The 20439-nt window shown below is 39.9% G+C and overlaps 1 protein-coding gene across 1 annotated transcript in view; it reads left to right on the top strand.

Moving 5' to 3' along the window:
* Positions 1-20439, top strand: part of LOC128867853 (retinal homeobox protein Rx) — a 142983-nt gene that overhangs the window by 37721 nt on the left and 84823 nt on the right. Inside the window, exon 3 of the mRNA XM_054109405.1 lies at positions 18747-20099. Coding sequence (XP_053965380.1) covers positions 18747-20099 — 1353 coding nt within the window. The remainder of the gene's footprint in view (positions 1-18746; positions 20100-20439) is intronic.

Below are 20439 nucleotides of genomic sequence, written 5' to 3'. Positions count from 1 at the left end.
AAATTTGAAGTGAATCCGACAAATACTTTTCGAGCTATTTAACAATTAACAAAGGGCGCTGTAAGAAGAAGCTTAATTCTGTCGCAAGACAAAATAGGCTTGTACTTATATGGGTTCCGGGACACTACGGTGTTCAAGGAAACGAAATTGCCGACGAATTGGCCAACCGTGGATCAGCGGTGCCCCCACAGGGGCCAGAGCCAATAATCGGAATCAGTCCCGCAGGAATCAAGAATTGGATCAGCGATTATGTAGGCAATCTACATAAAGAGCGATGGTCCGGTCTGGAACGCTGCAGAACTGCAAAGTGTTTTGTGACAAATCCGAACAGAAAACTATCAGACCTTCTACTAAAACTTGGAAGGAAAGACGTTCGGTTGATGGTCGGTATCATTACAGGACACAACCCAAGGGGTCAACATATGACCACCATTGGAATCATCGGGAACCCGGTATGCCTGTCTTGCTTGGAGGAGGTGGATAGCACTGAACACTTTCTCTGTGAGTGGCCTGCCTTTGCTAGAGCAAGGCTACGAGTATTGGGTTCCGATGCCATGAGAATGAGTAATATTCGTTCTCTAAAACTGGAGGATATTTACAGATTTGCCAAAGAATCTGGAAAATTCTCACAGGACTAACTATCTCTATCTCTGTCTCTATTCTTTCCTATCTCTTTCTCTGATACTTTTCTCCCTCCCTCCTTGAGCTTTCCAGAGCTTTAAATACAATGGGCTCTTTAGCCTGAATGTTTTAGGAGCCACCAAATCTCCTGGTGCTCCTTGGCTCGACCTTTTCAAATTCAATTCAAATTCAAGGACGCTCGGGTGCTCCGGTAATCGATAGCAACACTTTAAGTGTGTTTTTCTGAAAACTATGTTTTTTAAACTGGTGATCACTGTAACTTAAAAACCGCTTAGTAGATTTTAATAAAATTTATACTGCTTTTGAAAAACATAAAAAATTTGTGCCTGATTGAAGGATTTTTTTTTTTCAAAAATTTCAATTTTTTTAAGACAATTAATTGTCGGTTTTTTCTCGAAAATCTGAAAAATATTTTCTGAGGCCGCCATATTGTTAACTTTGGAAAAAAACCTCCGACCAGTTCAAAATTGTCTATTAATAAAACTAATTCCTCTTGCCCGATTGATTTTAGTTGAATCTCCAAGGACTTGTGATGATCATCGCAAGGGACTTCTGGAGAAACGGGCTCCAAACAAGATAACTTTAACAATTATTAATTTTTTTGTTGTTGAAATTTTGCTAAAGTCAAGGCAAAACGTGATGTATTAATGCTATCTTTTTATTTTTATAAAATAAAGCAATTGACTAGCATAAAAATGATTGAAAATCATAATTTTTTCGGGCCTCTGACTACCCCTAACCCCATAATTTTATTTGCACAGCATTCAGAAAGCGTGGTAACCGTCTGCCTACAACCAGCATAAGCCTGCTAAGTATGTTTGTATACCAACGACCTGTCTGCTTTCATTCATCAGTGGCAACATGTTACCCTTTTCCTCCCTTTAGTTGCTGTGGATTGGATGTTTGCTTGGATATGCGCGGTTAAGTGGCAGCGCAAGAACATCATTAAGTTTCAGATAAATGCATTTTTCGTATCGGTTGATGTGGCATTAAATTGAGCAGCAATAAGAACACTAATGAATTTGTATAAGCGTGACATGGACATAAGAATCTGACGCCTACCCGGCAACAACAAAGCTTAAGTGCATTTAATTCGGACGCTGAAAAATGGGGAAAAAAATCTATGGAATGGACTAAAGAGTGTAGAAAATCCTTGTCATGATTGACATTTTGTGTCTGATTGCGGCGCGCTCTGTTATGACTTTAAATACGATGTATTACGTACGCACATACATACAGACATTTGTGAAGTTAATGCTGCCTTTTAAGTAATGGTAACAATGGTCAGCTCTTAGGTTCAAACAAAAACAAAGGTAGCAAAGTAACAGAAACAAAACACACCACAATCGAAAGAATCAAAAGAAAGCCAGCCGTTTGAGTTGCTGCACGGCGGCCAACATTTCAAGTGCATTGATCTCAAACTCGTCGGGATATTTGTACTTTGGTGCTAATAATCAAAATTTATACGCCCCCCAGGTGGGCTGATGAACAAATTAACTACTGCTACTGCTGTGCTTTCTTGGTGCTTAATTAAGAGATTTTCGAAATGAAAAACACACACACACAAGGAAATCGAATCGGACCCGAAATTAGTTAATCAACCAATTGTTTGGAAAATTACAAAAACAAAACAAAAGTAAGAAAAAACAAAAATGAACCTTAGAAAACTTGCACAATACGTGTAGCGAAAAATTTTGGTAGCTCACCTGGAAGCTTAACCCAGTTACTCGGGGTTATGCACCCAAGTTAGCAGACAATGAATGGAACCATCTCACAATCCAACACAAGTCCACCAATTTGCAGCAACTCAGCTCAGCTCCTTCTCTTCCCTCCTCTATTCAATACAATCGCTCTTCGAGTTCAACGAATGCCGGCTTTGCCGGGCCACCACTGTATGGCTGTGACTAATTGGCGGAAGCCCACACTGATCGCAAAACAATTATCGGACGATTGGCTTGCTCAATTAATGTGGCTCACCAGTTGTGCGCGAGTCATAGAAAGCAACTTAAAAGAGTTAAAAGTGCGTAGAGTTGGAAGATTTTATTGTGAACACGCCAAGAAATTAATGAACTGATCGACAGCTCAATTTGTAGCGACGAATAGTTAGCTACATATTTTGCCTAATGCAGTCAGTCAGTCGTTCATTGGCATTCGTTTTGGCAATTAAAAGCGTCAATTATGTTTGCTCACTCTCTGCGCTGTGGTTCAAAAGAAATGGGTGAAAAGTGAAGATTTGTGAAATGAGTGAATGTACCCGTATAAATTGTGTATGCATTAAAACTGTACTTTTCCGAAAACTATTCGATGATCTAAATGTTCATTAACTAATTTCAGGAAAACTAAAACACTTGCTTTTAATGCTTCTTCCGTTAATTTTTGTATGCCTCCATTTATTGCCATTTTTCCGGGTAGAGGCATTATTTCATCAGTGGAGCGAAAATTTAGTTCACGTGCATTTTGCAGGTTGCTTTACACGATGGAAAAAATACAGCTCACCGACAGCCGCTCATTCCATTCTCAGTGAATTTGACGGAATCAGCTGATTTTCTGATGTAATTGAAGAACGACTTGATTTGCTTTCATTTTGTTGCATTGTTTTTCAGTTTTATTGCTATTCATGAGCCAATTCCCGCTCTCCATAACTTCACTCTTTTTCTTGTTTACTCAATTGCTACGTCATTGCCAGAAATACTCTCACTAATGCCGCAATCTTCATGGTCATTATCTTTTACTCAGGAAAGTCTTCCAGAGTTGTCTGTGTTCTATATGTATGTGATTTTCAAAATTAATTTTTTTAATGGTGTTGTGAAAACTCAGTGACTTACACTACCAGCAACGTATTAAGGGCCTTAGTGAAGAAAAGATTGGATTGAGTATGACCCCAAGGCCAGTAAAGAAGGTCAGTAAAGGGTGGAAAAGGCACGAAAGTGCCCAACGAAAGTAATGTTCATAGTTTTTTTTTTTTTGATATTTTCGTAATCACTCATGGTAAATATATTCCTGCTGGACAAACAGTGAATGGGTGGTTCTATGTTAGAGTGCTGGGAAAGTTGAAAAAATGTGTACTATTATACCGTGTGCGACCCGAATTCGCCGAGAATGACCAAATTTCTTGTTCGTTGAGCAAGAGCTGTTCCCAAAATATAAGCATCCCATGTTGTCGTACCCATTTCTCAGCCACTTTGCCACCCCCGACAGCTTTTTTTATTCTCGAAAATAAAGTCGTACTTCAACGGAACTCATCAAGCGGCGTACAGGAAGTTAAGGACGCTGCAACTACGATGCTGTGCGATATAACTTCAGAGGACTACCAAAGGAGTAAATTTGAGGTCATTGTATGGAGTTAAAGAGTGAAGTTCGATAATAAAATTTCTTGAAATTTATTTCGTTGTATTTTTTTTAAAAATGTCTCGTTAAGTTCTGCAAGCACGCATGTATGGGAAAAAGAAGAGGGCGACCGCGGAAAAGGTGGTTCCTACGTTGAGGACTATCTGAAAGGCACAGGAGCGGCCAACTACCGCAGTATGACTATGTATCGAGATGCATGGAGAAAAATTGTGGAGGAAGCTAAAGCTCGCATGGAGCTGTACTGCTTTGCATGATGCTGAAGATGATTATTTTATTAACTTAATTGCCACATCTCGTATGTCTGGTTCATAAAGTAATCTCTCACCGACACCGGCCTTAATTATAGAGTTTGAAGATATCTTGGGTAGCAGCGGTTACGCCTCTTCGAAAGATGTTTCTCCGTTCTTATGTGACTCAATATTTCACCCATCTAACCTTTCATTGGTAATGACTCTTATTTTGGTTCTTACAACATTTTTTCCTGATACAGAAAACTACTACAATATATCTGCTGCTTTTCTGATAAAATGTTTGAGTACATACTATATATAAGGTTGTCAAAAAAGTCTTGCGGTACTTTTATTGAATTTTCAATTGTTCATAAAATTGGTTATAATAATGCGATTTAAGTCAAATATGCGCCGTTTTGTTCGATGACGAGTTTCCAACCAGATGCCAACTTCATAATGCCCCTCTTATAGAAGCTCGCTTCCCTATTGTCAAAAAACTCGGAGAGGCAATTTTCACAGGACTCTCTTGAGGACAACTTCCGATTACCAAGCTCGTTCGCCATGGACAGAAATAGGTGGTAATCACTTGGTGCGAGATCCGGACTATACGGTGGATGCAAAAGAATCTCCCATCCGAGCTCCCGGAGCTTCTGGCGCGTCACCAAAGATGTGTGTGGCCTGGCGTTGTCCTGATGGAAGACAATTCGGCCTCTGTTGATCAAAGATGGCCTCTTCTGCATGAGTGCTGCATTCAAGCGGTCCAGTTGTTGGCAGTACAGGTCCGAATTGAGCGTTTGGCTATAGGGGAGCAGCTCATAGTGGATGATTCCCTGCCAATCCCACCAAACACACAGAAGAACCTTCCTGGCCGTCAATCCAGGCTTGGCCACCGTCTGGGCAGCTTCACCGCTTTTCGACCACGACCGTTTGCGCTTCACGGTGTCGTAAGTGACCCACTTTTCATCGCCAGTCACCATCCGCTTCAAAAACGGGTCGATTCTGTTGCGATTCAGAAGCGATTCGCATGCATCTATACGGCAAAAATGTTTTTTTGCGTCAAGTCGTGTGGCACCAATACATCGAGCTTCTTTTTGAATCCAAGCTTCTTCAAATGGTTTATAACGGTTTGATGACTCATGCTCAGCTCTTGGCCGATGCTACGGCTGCTACTATGCCGGTCTCTTTCGATCAATTCAGCGATTTTATGGCAATTTTCGACGACAGGTCTTCCGGACCGTGGCGCATCTTCGATCACCTCTGCACCAGAATGAAAACGTTGAAACCATCGTTGTGCGGTGGAAATGGAAACTGTATCGGGTCCATAAACTGCACAAATTTTATTGGCATCATGAGATGCATTTTTGCCTTTATCGTAGTAGAACTGTAAAATATGCCGTATTTTCTCTTTATTTTGCTCCATGTTTGCGACGCTATAACTCACGAACGACTAAAAGCAAACAACAATTAATCAAACACGTGTTAGCACGTGAAAAGAGCTTTCCAAAAAGCTCTAGGGTGAACCGATGCGACGAATACAACTAGAACTACGCGCTTGCAAAGACAAGCTTGCGGAAATACCGCAAAACTTTTTTGACACCGAAATGAAAGCTAAAATATAAATTTTCAAGTATACTTTCAAACAATTTTTTTGTGCTCAAAGAAATACTGAAAAAAATTAATTTTCTTTTTTAATTTTTTCCTTGAAAAATTTTTTTTCAATTTTTCCAAACAATTTTTTCCTGTAAATTTTAAATCTTTTTTAATTTTTCAAACAAAGAAAAGAAAGTAAAAGAAAAATTATTAAGAAAACATCTTTAAATTTCAATTTTTGCAATCTAAAATAATATTAAAAAAAATTAATTCAAAATATTAAAATTTTTAGGAAAAAAATTTTTTCCATCTTCAAAGAAAAACCAAATATACCAAAATGTAATTCCAACATTTATGAAAGCTAAAATATGAATTCGAAAATATACTTTGAAACAATTTTTTTTTGTAGTAAAACAAATTTTGAAAAAAATCAATTTTTTATTAATTTTTTTCTGAAAACTTTTCAAAATTTATTTTTTTTTCAATTTTTTCAAACAATTTTTTTGTAGTAAAATAAATACTAAAAAAAATTATTTACAAAAAAAGATTTTTCAATTTTTTAAACAATTTTTATTTTGTAGAGAAATAAATACAAAAAAATAAAAAAGTATAAAAAAGAAAATTTCAATTTTCAATTTCAATTTTTCAAACAATATTTGTTTTTTTTTGGAGTAAAATAAATACTAAAAAAAATGTATTAAAAAAATAAGTAAACAAATTCATTATAAATTAGTAAGTAAAATAAATAAATAATTAATAAAATTTTCAATCTTTTCAATAAATTTTTGTTAGTAAATACTACCATAACAAATTTTTTTTTGAAAAACTTGAAAAAAAAAATAATTTTAAAATATAATTTTTTTTGGTGAAAATTTTTTACCACAAAAAAATTTTTTTTTTTTGAAAATCTTGCAAAAAGTTTTTTTTGAAAAGCTTGAAAAAAATATATTTTTTTTTGGGAAAAAATTTTGGGTAAACAATTTTTTCCTACCTTAAAAAACAAAAATTTTTAATTTTAAATCTTAAAGAGAAAATAAGATATTTAACTTTAAAAGTTCCATACCAAATAATGAATAAATCTCAAAACTATTATTTTTTTTTTCAAAATATTTTCAGTTTACTTTTTCCTACACTCAGGTCTACAAATAAACCAATTTTCAGAAAAATTCACAACAATGTCCAAAATACTTGGATCATTTTGAATCGCTCAGAGCAAATAATTTCTAAGAGGAAGTTGAGGAAAAAGCGGCGCTTAGTTTTTTTAAATTTAAATTTCGACTACATTTGAAACCATTTTTTGTTCAAATTCTTACTGTGTGTGTGTACTTGTCTGCACAGCCTCACCTCATTACCGTCAATCACTTCGGAATAGTTAATGTCGACATGCATTAACGCCAACGCTAATTATGGCCTACAAACATTTTAAATACTTAAAGAGGTTTCTCATCAATGTGCCTCTATTTTTTATCTAATGCTACACTTTCTTATCGCAATGGTAATATCGATCCCCAGTAACCATTTTCTGGTCAAGCGCACACAACTCGTGCCGCAAGCCACAATTTTCTTTGCTAATTTACTCCATTTAGTTTGATGCAACAAACAACTACAAGAAAACAATCATTGAAATTTCTGACAAATTGACGTTAATCGCGTCAAAATGATGATTTAACATTTTTCTCTCCAACCACGCGCAAGGCCTCTAAGTGTATTGCCTATCTCTTACCTTTCACAACGGCACCATTCAACTTGAATTTGACGATTACTTGCAACAAGTGGAAACTACAATTAAGTCATCTACAACAATAACTATCGCCTACACGCAGTTTGATGTACGAGTATAGAAGTACGATGGAAGCGACCGGAATTACATACAATTTGTTTCACGTTTTCCCTTTCATGTTACAGTTTTCTTCTTCCCTATAAGTCGGCACTTTCAAAGGATGCATTTCTGTGGTAAATAAATGTGGCGGTAGAGTCGGCGTTCTCAATTGAAATGTTATTAAGGATTAATACGAAATGTCATGGTCGTCAAGTCTTGGATGGCGGGGGATAGTAGGCCTTTGATCAGATGACAAGGTCTGCACGAATGATTTTGACATTTGATATACTTTGCTAGACGTCAATTAGCTGCTTGAACGGTAAGTGAATGCAATGAGCAAACCTAATCACAACATCTGATTGACTATTCTAATGTTAAGGAAGAAATTAATCCATCCTAGCACCATCAATGATCCACTGAGTACATCTCGTTTGGAGAATGTGGTTGGTATAAATCATTTTTTTTCCGCCAGACTTTCATGGTAAATGCTTGGGTTGGATGTATTGCGAATTGATGAGCTATACGAAATTGATCAAAAAGTTCTCGGAATAACCGACTGTTGACGCTCTAAGTCAACTTATTTCAGTTCTGATTGTTTTTTAAGAGGTAGCCACATCTCTGATTTACATTGCTACAAAAAATGTATCGCCATTGCTTGAAATTTGTAAAAGTTACGCCGTCTTAAGTGAATCTACCACTGCACGATTTTTCGATTTTTTATTGCTTTAAAAGTGGATTTGAATTTGCAACAGCGAGTTTGTATTAAATTTTTTGCATTAAAAATATATTCAATGGTGTGAAAAACTTAGAAATATTGGGAAACTGTTTTGGGAATGAAACTCTAAAAAGGCATGAACGCTTCAGAAGAGATCGTGAGTTCATCGAGGATGGCGAGGCCGTCGACATCGAAAACTGATGCAAACATCAATAAAGTAAAAGAAAACTGGGTCAATACCCGTAAATTAGCTCTGAAATAGCTGGCAGCGGACTTGCACATTGCTTATGGATCCGTTCAGGGCGTTTTAGTTACTGATTTGGGTTTGTGCTGTGTTGCGGCAAAGTTTGCCGCAAAGGACCTGAATTTCACGCAAAAAAAGGGATCGCTTTGATATCGCCCAAGACATGATTTCCAAGGCTGAATTCGACACAAAATTCATCAAAAGCATCACTCTTGGACGCGTGACTTGGGTTTATAAGTACGCCACACAATCCAAGGCTAGGGAGGAAAGCTCCGAGTGTACCAATACCAAAAGAACCACACTGTTTTCAGTCCAAAAAGAAATCCATGCTCATGGTTTTTATGGATTACAACGGTATTGGTGGGGCAGTTAATAAGGACTATTATTTGGGCATTATAAGACGCTTACGTGAAGCAGTTCGCCAAAAAAGGAAGAATTTGTGGAAAAACAACTCGTGAATTTCGCATCAAGATAACGCACCGTTGCACAGTGCCATCATTGGCCGTCAATTTTTGACCAAGAACGAAGCAAATAACATCCAACAGTCTTCGAGTTCACCTCATATGGCTCACTGCGATTTTTTTCTGTTTGATCGATTCAAAGACTCACTACGGCATTTTTCGGCGTTTTAAGAGCCGAAAAAAGCTAATGGATAAATCGAAGACGGTTCTGGTGGCAATACCGAAAATAGAGTTGCAGAAAAGTTTCGAGATCTGCATCAGACACTTATGCCAGTGCATTGCAGTTGATGGGGAGTACTTTGAGGCGATAACCTTTGAGGAATAAACTTTTATCATATTTTGAATTTTCGGAATATTTTCCGGGGCATTTTTGATAAAGATTTGGTATGCCTAAACATAATAATTAGCTCAGTTTGCTACAATAACGCTTGAATTTCTAATTTTTCGAAACAATTTTACAAACTTTATTTGAAAACCAAAACAAAAATGTTTACTTCCATGGATGCCTTTTGGGCCCGATGCTATCGTTCTGCAGAGGAGTTTCTCGACCCCCAAAAATAATGTGGCGCAGTATTATCAAAACACAGAAAGTCCCTCAAACTATTTTTGTTTACTTTGGGCCAGTTGATTTCGAAGCAAAAAAATGCCAATAAATATATTATCTCTTTCACATGGGCCAAATATAATAATAGGCGGCTTTGATTTGCCGCTTCTCTGTCCGCTATATTTAGGCTCCGCTCGCTCCACGAAGAATTTGTCTGTGAAAGCAATAACAAATATATCGAGCAAGATTCACCGCTAGCGGTCACTATTTCCAATGCTGTCAATTCACTTTTTTGATAGAAGGCAATTTTCATTAGACCGGGTTCATACAGCGAAACTTTTGTTGCTTCAAACTTGAGACTTTTCTTTTGATATTACCGTCGTGGTGTTCACACACCTTGTAATTAATAGTTTTTATTATACAATCAACAACAACATTGAGAAGCACGAGAACGCAAAAGGTACTGACTGAGCAACAAATCAACAGAAGCTTGCTTGTATAAATGCGGTCTTAGGTTAAGTTAGGTTAGGTTTTTGTGGCAGTTCGTTTAGAATAGATAACTCATTTAAACCCTGTAGATCCGTTGTGACACCACTGCGTAACACGAAAATCTCAGTATTTATTTATCATGATACCATGTAGGCGCTCTTATGAAGCGTAGGATTTTATCCCAACACCGAATAGTTCCACAAGAGAAAGAAATGGTATTTTCCTAACAACTTTGCTCTACTCCTAGCTAATTACAGAGGAAGTGTTCTACTGTTCTACAGAGGAAGTGTTCTACTGTTTCTTCCACGTCCCTACATTTTCTGCAGTACTCATGAGAAAATTCTCTTAGGCTACCAGAGTGCCTTCCGAACAGCCAACGACTGGTGACACAAGCCTCGACCCTTCCAGAAGTTCACTCTTGAGAGGTTGAGCAATTCTCGTGACCTTTTCTTATCTATTTGCTGCCAAGTTAGCCTGGTTGTGACGCAAGTATTTTCTTCTCTTCATGGCGTATCGACCTCCTGGAGAATATTATTTTTGTCCTTAATTTACAAGTCATAGGAATTTCAATAGTGTCTCTGTTTTCAAGCAGTGGAAGATTAGTATCTTTTCTGTTTAACTCATCGGTCTTGCAATTTCTTTCAATATCTCTATGTCCCGGAACTCAAATTTGGCTGACCTTGAAGACGGTGCTACTATCATTTAAAGCTGCCTGGCTTTCCTGAGCAATCTTTGATCTTAGTATAACTGCCTCCGTTGATTTGTTGTCCGAGAAGATATTTATAACAGTAGTTCTTGTTACGGCGTGTGTGTTAATGTACACAGTCACCTCCTTTATGGCTAAGATTTCTGCCTGGTAGACGCTACAGAAGTTCGGAAGTCGGACAAATAATTCTAGTGCTAGGCTAGGGTAGGTTAAATGGTTAATACCATACAGGGGGAGGGGAGGAGAACTGGAAAGGGTGAGGAACCAGTCTGAATTCAGTTCTTGGATTTGAGGATATCGACCAACGAGTAACGATTTACGTCTGTGCTAACCGCTTCAAGCTGCTGATGAATTTCACCAGATTTGTGATATTTAAGTCCGCAATAACCGCTGGTGTAGCAGGGCGACGAGAGCTGGTCAGCTGAGAAAAAGGTGCTGAGATGATTCCACCTCATCCTCCAGCCAGCTTCTGCAGAAAGTGCTTGACGCAATGCCAAGTCTCAGCAGATGTATACCTACCAGACAGTGTCCGGTAAAGATATCTACCAAATTCGATAGCTGCGGCTTTGTTAGCCTTATAAGTTCTCTCGGGCGCCACCGATCTACCCGCGGCCAGAAAGAACTTGCGACTTTGCACGTTTGCGCACTAGCCCAGCGCTCGCTGAGTGGACGTCAGGCCCATCTTTCCCGTAGCAGACCAAAGGTTCTTAAGGGAACTCCAATCCTCTCATATTGCCATGAAGCAGTCTCAAGGGTTCCCTGTCTGGCCAACTCATCGGCCCAACAGTTTCCCTCTATACCGCAGTGACCGGGAACTCAAATGAGCCTAATATCGAAGTACTCCGATGCAATTGAGATGGAAGTCAGGCATTCCTCTACTAATTTCTCTCCTTTTGACGGGATGTTAGTATTGAAGAGGCTATCGAAGGTGTGTTTAGAGAAAGAGTAGTCGATTTCTTTATTATAACTACTCATAGTAGGTAGAGTATTAACACAATCTTACCCATTAAGTGCTTCCAAATAAATGTAATTTTTGTAAGCTCCTTTCCAGTGCTGCCAACATCTGTTTATTTATGTCTTGGCGTACCGAAGCCGCTTAATATCTCTCATAGCAGGCAGTTGTGTGAGTACTAATCGGCACAAAAATGCATATGTGGCTTTTCTTTTCAATCAATACGAGGGGTGCCTTTTATACGTCGGGATTAGAGAACAAAAAAAATTTTAATCATCGAAAATCACTTTATTGTTTTTCAAAATATTCTCCATGAAGATCTATACACTTTTGCATGCGTTTGAACCAATTGTCGAAGCACTTTTGCCACTCTGAAAGAGGTACCACCAAAACATGCATTCTGAATGCCGCAACCGCTTCTTCAGATGTCGAAAAACGTTGACCTCTCAGTTTGTTTTTTACGTACGGGAATAAAAAGAAGTCATTCGGTGCCAAGTCAGGACTATACGGCGGATGACCCATTAATTCGATGTTTTGGGTGCTCAAAAATGCAGTTGTTTGAGCCGATGTGTGACAGCTCGCATTGTCCTGGTGAAGAGTGATCCGTCTTTGGCGATTGGTTTTTCTAATTTCTTGGAAGACAACTGGCAAACAAATGGTTGTATACCACTCAGAATTTACTGTTCTGCGTTGTTCTAGTAGTACGGTTGCGATATGTCCAGTTTTTCCGAAAAAACAGGCGACCATTTGCTTGGAAGTTCTTCGTGCGCGAACAACTTTTGTTGGATTTGGCTCATCTTGAAACACCCGTACACTCGACTGCTGTTTGATTTCGGGCTCATACACGTAAATCCATGATTCTTCACCTGTCACGATGTCATAGACGAGTTTCGAAGCCCCGCGATCGTATTTTTTGAGCATTTCCTTCGACCAATCGACACGAGCCTTTTTTTGAGCGATTGACAAATTGTGTGGGATCCAACGCGAACAAATTTTTTTGACAGTCAAATGTTTATGCAATATTCTATGTATGCTGGTCCCACTAATGCCTAAGATTGTCTCAATCTCACGATAGGTCACATGACGATCTTGCAATATCAGTTCGCGCACAGCATCAATGGTTTTCGGAACGACAACTGATTTTGGACGACCTTCACGAAATTCGTCTTGGAGTGAACTACGACCACGATTGAATTCACCATACCATCGATAAACACTGGTCCTTGATGGAGCTTCATCGCCAAAAAAAGAATTAAGTTCATCCATGCAATGTTGCTGAGTTAATCCACGTCGAAAGTTGTAAAAAATAATCGCACGAAAATGGTCACGATTTAATTCCATTTTTGGACCGAGATGAATCTTTTAAGTTACTGTAAACAACACAAATAGCGCTGGTATTTCAAAACGTTCTGAGTACGTAAAAGCCAAAAAATGTCAAACTTTGCGATACAGCTGTCAGTTGCCAGATTGCAACATCAGGGTTGCCAAATCCCGACATATAAAAGGCACCCCTCGTACTAGATTTCTTTCACGGGTGTCGCAATAAATATTCAGTACTTCAAATTCTTGTGGACCATCTTAGTGAATTATGAATCATTAAACTAGCAGAAAAAGCTTTTTTTTGCCAAAGTCCAAACAAAAAATGTGAGTGCCAATTTTTAGCCTTCAATTTCATTAGATTTCCTCATGCGCTAAATAAATATTAACTTTAACGTAAGTGGACACAAAAACTTAATTAAAAGGCCATCAACTGCTTCGGCGAAATGGCAGAATTGTAAAATGGCTGGAGCCCTTAATTGCATTTCATGCCTGAAATTACCTCAACTAGCAAAAATGAAAGGTTTTTAACTTGAGTGAGCACAACAACAAATACATGCATGCTTTCTCCTTTACTCGTATATGCACATACACACACTTACATGAGTTCACAAGTGTATTTGTTACATCGCTGATATTGAATATAGAAAGTAGCATTGGGAAGAGTGTGGAAATCAATCAAGGAATTAATTTACATTTCAACTCAAATTACCGCATTATAATACGGCATATGTTTTCCAGTAAGACAATGAGAATACACATACACACACACTCGTGCACATACACAAACCTCATCATGATTGTATGTGAATTTGTATGTGATTGTCGAGCGGAAGAAGCGGGTTAGAAACACCCTAAGCCGGCGCTCAAAACAAACCAGAATAAAAATTGCATTTGAACACATCAAAATGCAATTACTCAACACAGCGCGTAATTATGCATTTTTCAAAACACTAATTGGGCCCACTGTGCGCCCACCAGCACCGCGCACATGCTCTCACTCCCTTAATCTTGCAAATCGCTCGTTACATATATCATTTGTTCCTACTGTAGTTAATGCAATCGAGCCATGAAAAAAGAAATCCATTTTCGAAATCGGCGAAGTCGCCACATTTCGCCTACTTGCCAACGAGTCAATGAGTGATATGGGCAACAGTACCCGCAACACACTTTTACTTCCCCCTCCAACTCTAGCAACTAACACATATCATTATCACTACCCCCTCACATTAGCTCTGGCTCTGCTCACTCAGCTATTGACTTTGCCGCTTACCATTGCCAACTAGGGAACTCGTTCAAACTTGGCGCGCTACAGCAGCTAATGACTTCCTTGCATGTCACAGGATATTTTCCCTTGGCAAACAGCAAAGGAATGACTGTTGCCACTGGCTGCCCTCCAACCCAATCTCCCATGACTGTCTTCCTACAAGGGATGCAGCTGTTTTCGATTTGTACGATCCCGGCATTTTCGGGATGTCGTCATAGTAAACCCGGGATCCCAGAATACCGATATTTAGGTATTAATTATTATGCAACAACAACAAATTCCAAAAATATTGCATGAATATTGTTTGAGAAGCTTTTCTACCATATAAAGAATTATAAATAAATGGGTTTAAATACATTTTTTTATACGAAGTGGAAAATATTTCGTTAGCAACAAAACAAAAGGCAATGGTTTATAGTTGGTTCATTATAACTCTGGCAAACAATCAAAGGCACTATCGATGTATCGAACTTTTTACTTTTTTAAATCACCACCAACATTCAACCCAAGAAACCACACTTGATTTCCACCTGAAGAAATTTGTAAGCGCCAAGAAATTTGCAATGTTGCTTCTTTGCCATAAAAGCAGCTTTTTCTATCTCCATTTCATACAAATTACAAATCTTGAAAATCCCGGAATTTTTTACACATTAAAGATTGACATCCCTAGTTCCTACCCAAGTGTGTGTGTGTGTGTCTCTGTATATGTGATTTCGGGGTTTTTGTGTGCCGACGAGGTCATTTGTGGGTGAGCATTTAAAATATGTAATGCTGTGTGGAAGAAACAAGCGGCGTTTAAGAATTTTTATTGCGGCACATTGTAAATATGACGCGACTAATTGAATGCCGTTTATTGCTATGTCCATATGTATGTGTATTAAGTGTGTTATGTGCGTGGGTGTGCCTCTTTCATACTCCTGCCTTCTGCCACCACAGAAGCTAATCGCTTGGGTGGAAATGCTGATATATGACCATTTCAACGAATCGTTTGTTCAGTTGTTCAGTCGCTGATTCCTTGATATTGCTAAACATATGATTAGTAGCAATGTGAAAGGACATGTTTGCCGATAGAGTGAGGGGGGGCATAGAGTGTGCAAGTGGTCAGGCAATGTGAACCACTGAGCAATTGTGTGATATCTGTGGGAAATACCTAATTAAATTGTAATTACCCGTTTTACGCTGAGTGCTCAGACAAATTGAAATTCGAAGTTATACAAGTGATTACCTTCGTACGTATGGGCACTAATGGACTTTGAAGGATAATCGATTTGATGGGAAAAAAAAAATTATTAATTATGCCTTTCTTGGGTTCTTTTTGCATTACTGAAACTTAATAAAGGTAGATTTTTATTAAGTTATATTATATTTTATATTTAATTGGCGCGTACACCCTTCTTGGTTGTTTGGCCGAGCTCCTCCTCCTATTTGTGGTGTGCGTCTTGATGTTGTTCCACAAACGGAGGGACCTACGTTTTTTAGCTGACTCCAAACGGCAGATATTTGTGTTTTAATGAGGAGCTTTTTTATGGCAGAAATGCCCTAGGAGGTTTGCCATTGCCTGCCGAGGGGCGACCGCTATAAGAAAAAACGTTTTTCTTTATTTTGGTCTTTCACCGAAATTCGAACCTACGTTCTCTCTCTGGAACCTACGTTCCAGGCTCGATGAAAACCATTGGAGAGCGACCATCTGCGGCTATAGCGGCCCAAAGCATTACCTGTGGCGGGTGCTGCCCCCTGGTGGCCAATCGATGACTCAAATTCTCGTATCGTTTTGGGAGTTTACGATTTACGAAAGTTGACCGCTTTCGGCCAAGCGAAGCAACTCCTTCGCTCTCTCAAGTCTGACTCGTTGCTTCTTTGGTGTGAGATCATGCACCTTTTGAGTTTTGTAAGGCTTAACTTTGAGATAATTTTTCAGTATGCAGTGGATGCCACGATCAGATATTTTCAGTTCTTTCGCCATTTGATTGGCACTTCGTTGGGGATTTCGCTCAAGTCGCTTCTTCACTTTTTGAACCATTTCACGTGAGGTTGCAGTCTTCTGGTGACCACCTCCATGACGTTTCGCAATGCTACCGGTATCTTTGCGACGAGTAATGGTGCTATAAACAAAAACTTTATTTACTTTAAGGTGCTCGAGGTCACGAAGAATCGCTGGTGGATGACATCTAAACGGTTCGTTTAGAATGGCCTGGCTGGCTGAAAGCCATCACATAGACTTATTGGACCTTAGTGGTTCCAAATGGTTCCAGTTTGAGCTTTAGGTGTCTTCGTAGTAGAGCTCTCGTAATAAGTCTGCGTCCTTTGCGTACCTAAGTGAGCTCTGAAGCTCTAACCCCGAGAGACATTCGACGTCTCATATTATAGAACTCATTCGGGTTCTATCTAATGCAGGACAAGAATATAGACGGTGTTCTAAAGACTCCCTCCTTTTCAGTTAATTCCTAATATCTGCAGGTATCCTTTTTTGCTATTCCTATTTTGTATGCCTGTGCCGTATGCCTAAGATCGTTCTGCTTTCCTTTCTAAAGGGTTTTCCGATAACAGGTCTACCTTCCTCTTTATAATGAAATAAACATCCGATCATTTTTCTTTGAATATCAAAATAACATCTCTTATTAAAAAAATCGATTATTTATCTCCATTCTGTGTACACATGATTTTCGCGGTTTTGCATTTGCAGTTTCGTTTCGTGCAATGCCCGGTACCCAATAGATGATCTGTCCGCGGCCAGTTTCTCTATGGCTTCCCTTCCCTTAAGAACGAAATTTCATATGATTTTATTGCCTTTATAGCCGCTTGTCTATCAACGTACATATATATTTATTTTGGATTTGCTCTTTGCCTTTGCTAATGCTACTTCTGCAGCTTTTACTACAGCAAAGACTTCAGCTTGAAAGATACTGCAATGGTCAGCGAGCTTAGCCTGGCTGATGCCTAGCTCGGTATAATAAATCCATGCACCTACTCCGCCCAACATTTTTGAGCCATCAGTAAATATATGAATGTAATGGAGCTGGGTTTCATGCCTCTTTTCCACCACTCTTCTTCTATTGTCGTTCCGAATCTCTTCAATCAGCTGCATTTCGGAGCCATATAATCCATACGGGCCCTTTAACTCATGCCTATTGAGCTATGTCCGAACATCTGTAAGGTGGTTTAATATATTTTTTGTACTTCTTTAAACGCTAAACGGAATAGGTAATCTTCACCCTTCCCGTGTTCCTCAAGGCAGACAGTTTAATTGAGGTTATGGCAATTGAGTTTTGAGTAATATAGATATAACTCTTGAAATGGGAACTCTGCCCCATTTGCATGGAAATAAAGCGACCTTTCTTTAGATTTACTCGCGAGGTTTGAAGGCGATTGAACGTGGCATCATCCAGCATGAGTATATTCCGGGCGGCAGTCCCGCATTTGACGTGTGCGGCCCGTACTCGTCAAAAAAGGCTGATTTTGGCACCGTGAGAATGCGCCGGCTTACTCCTCTTTCACTGTGTAAGGGCTTATAAAGTAAAAAAAGCTTACCGAGCCTATATTCCCAATATCGCTCTCGGGCATTTCTTCTTATTTCCAAGATGAAATCGCTTCTAAAGAGAACTCGACGTAGCGACACACAGGAGGTCAAAGAACCTGTAATCGCTTTAACATACAAATTAACTTCAGAGGCTTACAAAGGGGCTTTCCAGTCGTGGAAGCAGCTTATGTAGAATTAGAAGTGAACCACTAGGAGGGTTAATAATAAAATTTTATTCGTAGCTTAATTTGGAAATTCCTGTAACTTAAACGGCACAGTCTCAGTACATTCAGTATGACTAGATTTAACTCCCCTCTGCGGCCATCACAGCCACGGTTAGCAAATGGGTAACTACCACCCACAAGCGAGCTTGGCAGGCTGAGAGAGGGTGCAGATGGACTAAACTGATGTTACCTGTCATGTCCGATCGACTGTCGCAAACCCTTCCGTCATTAAGCAGAGGGGAGTGCAGACGGCTGGTTGGACTAATGACGGACCACTTTCTGTGGGCGAAGAACATGGAAAAGGTAGGCATCTCAGACAGTGTACTCTGCCCAGCATGTGAAGAGGAGGATGAGACGGCGGACCACTTCCTGTGTGTCTGTCCCGCCTTCGCTCGATTCAGGTTTGAGGTCTTTGGCACTGATGTGTTAAGAAGCGACCATCTTGGCTCCTTGGCACCACAAGATCTACTCAGATTTCTTCGGAGATCGGGTAGATTTAAAGAAAATTAAAAGCGAATCCAAGTGTAGTACAATGGACTTAATTAATGTCTGAGTGCTGCACTTGCTAGTTGTCCCGACAACAAAAAAAAAAAATAAAATAAAGTAAAAAAAAACTCCCCTCTCTATTAATTGCAATATTTTATAACTCAAACTATATTCCAACGCTTTTTTCTTCCGTAGCCAATGATGACGCCACCGATCTGCGCTGCAACATGTCGCTGGCGCACCTGCGCAACATGGATAATCACATGGCCTCAATGCTGCAGCAGTCCACGCATCATAAGCATGTCGCATTCCCAAATATGCAATCACCTACCGGTCACCACCATCCACACGCTGCGGCATTGCATATGAGCACGCCACCACCGCCATCACAACACTCGCACCAAACACTTAACTATCACAATGCCATGATGAGCTTTCCGCATCAGAATATGACCGGTGCTGGTGGCGGTGGCGCCAACAGTCATTTAAGCTATCCCCCACTCGAGTCGGGCAGCACCGATTCGGGCAGCACACGCACCAGTCCGTCCATGAGCAGTGGTGATTATCTCAATTCGATGCATCAGATGGTTGAGACGAGTCATCTTCAGGCGGCGCTACATCACCATCCTTCGCACCCGCATCATCAACCATCGACTGGGCCACCACCGCCGCCGCCACATTACAGTCACCAACAGCATTTGGCCGCATTGGCAGCACACGCTCAAGCGCAGGCGCAACAGGAACAAAAATTCGCAAAGTCATCATCATCACCAACGGCTTTGGCTAATCAGTCAGCTGTCGCCTCATATTTCAGTCTCGCCAATGGCGCTGGTACTCTGTGTGGAGGAGGGGGCGGCGCAGGTAACGGTGGCGGCGGTCCAACTATTAGCAGTAATCACTCGAACCTGCTGGACTACGATGAACATTCAATGTCTTCAATTTCGGCGAGCGGTGAGATCGATGCAGGCGATGAGGATGACATGAAGGATGGGCAAGGCGACATGTCTGGTCCAATTGATGTAACCTCACCGCAGTCTCCCACAACTCTTTCACATTCGCCGTCCTCGAATTATAATAATGTAGCAGCGGCCTCTGCGGGAATACAATTCGGTGGATTGAAACGCAAATCCTCCGTTTCCTACTGTGATGACTTGGATGCCGGCGAGGTGAACGATTCAAAATTAGCCAACGGAAGTGCTGTAGAAAATTATGCAATGAAAAGTTTTGAGGGGATACGTGCGCGGACATTCGAAGAGGTGCAACAGCAATCATTGAATGGAAATTGCAATGCTATGGAACAACAACAACATCACCAGCAGCAAGCTCAGCAACAGCAGCAGCAGCAGCAACAACAACAGCAACAATTTCAACAGCGGCACATGGACGATTATCGTTTGATCGGTGGCAGCGGGTCAGGCGGCGATGGACAAGATCGACTAAATGACGCCGACAGTGTGGTAAACGGGAGCTGCGCATCCAGTGAAGACTTGAATCAGACAAATTCAAGTGAGCAAGGCGAGAAGATCACTTCCGGCAGTGATGATGAAGGTATTTATATATACAAACTGCACTAATATTATTTCTTTTCTGGGCAAATGAACTCCAAAGCCTATTTATAAAACAGAGTGAAGAGGATTTCAGCTGACTTGCAAGGACACAAGAGATTGTGAAACCTCCAGAAACTTCTTCATACGTATTTGAATAGGAACATTTGTTATAAATAAAGTTGAGGTTTTTCCTATCAACGAAAAAATACTGCTTTACCGATTCAAATGGGCATCATCCCATACTTTTGAGTTCATTCGACAGCAATAAACTGGCTGAAATACTTGCGGTATGTGGATTATAACCCGAAGCATTAGCAGCCGCCATAGCCGAACGGGCTTAG

Source organism: Anastrepha ludens, chromosome 6 (genome assembly GCF_028408465.1).
Source record: "Anastrepha ludens isolate Willacy chromosome 6, idAnaLude1.1, whole genome shotgun sequence".
In the NCBI taxonomy this organism is placed as follows: Eukaryota; Metazoa; Arthropoda; class Insecta; order Diptera; family Tephritidae; genus Anastrepha; species Anastrepha ludens.
Note: the sequence above shows the minus strand (reverse complement) of the source record. Positions and strands in the feature narration are given on the sequence as shown.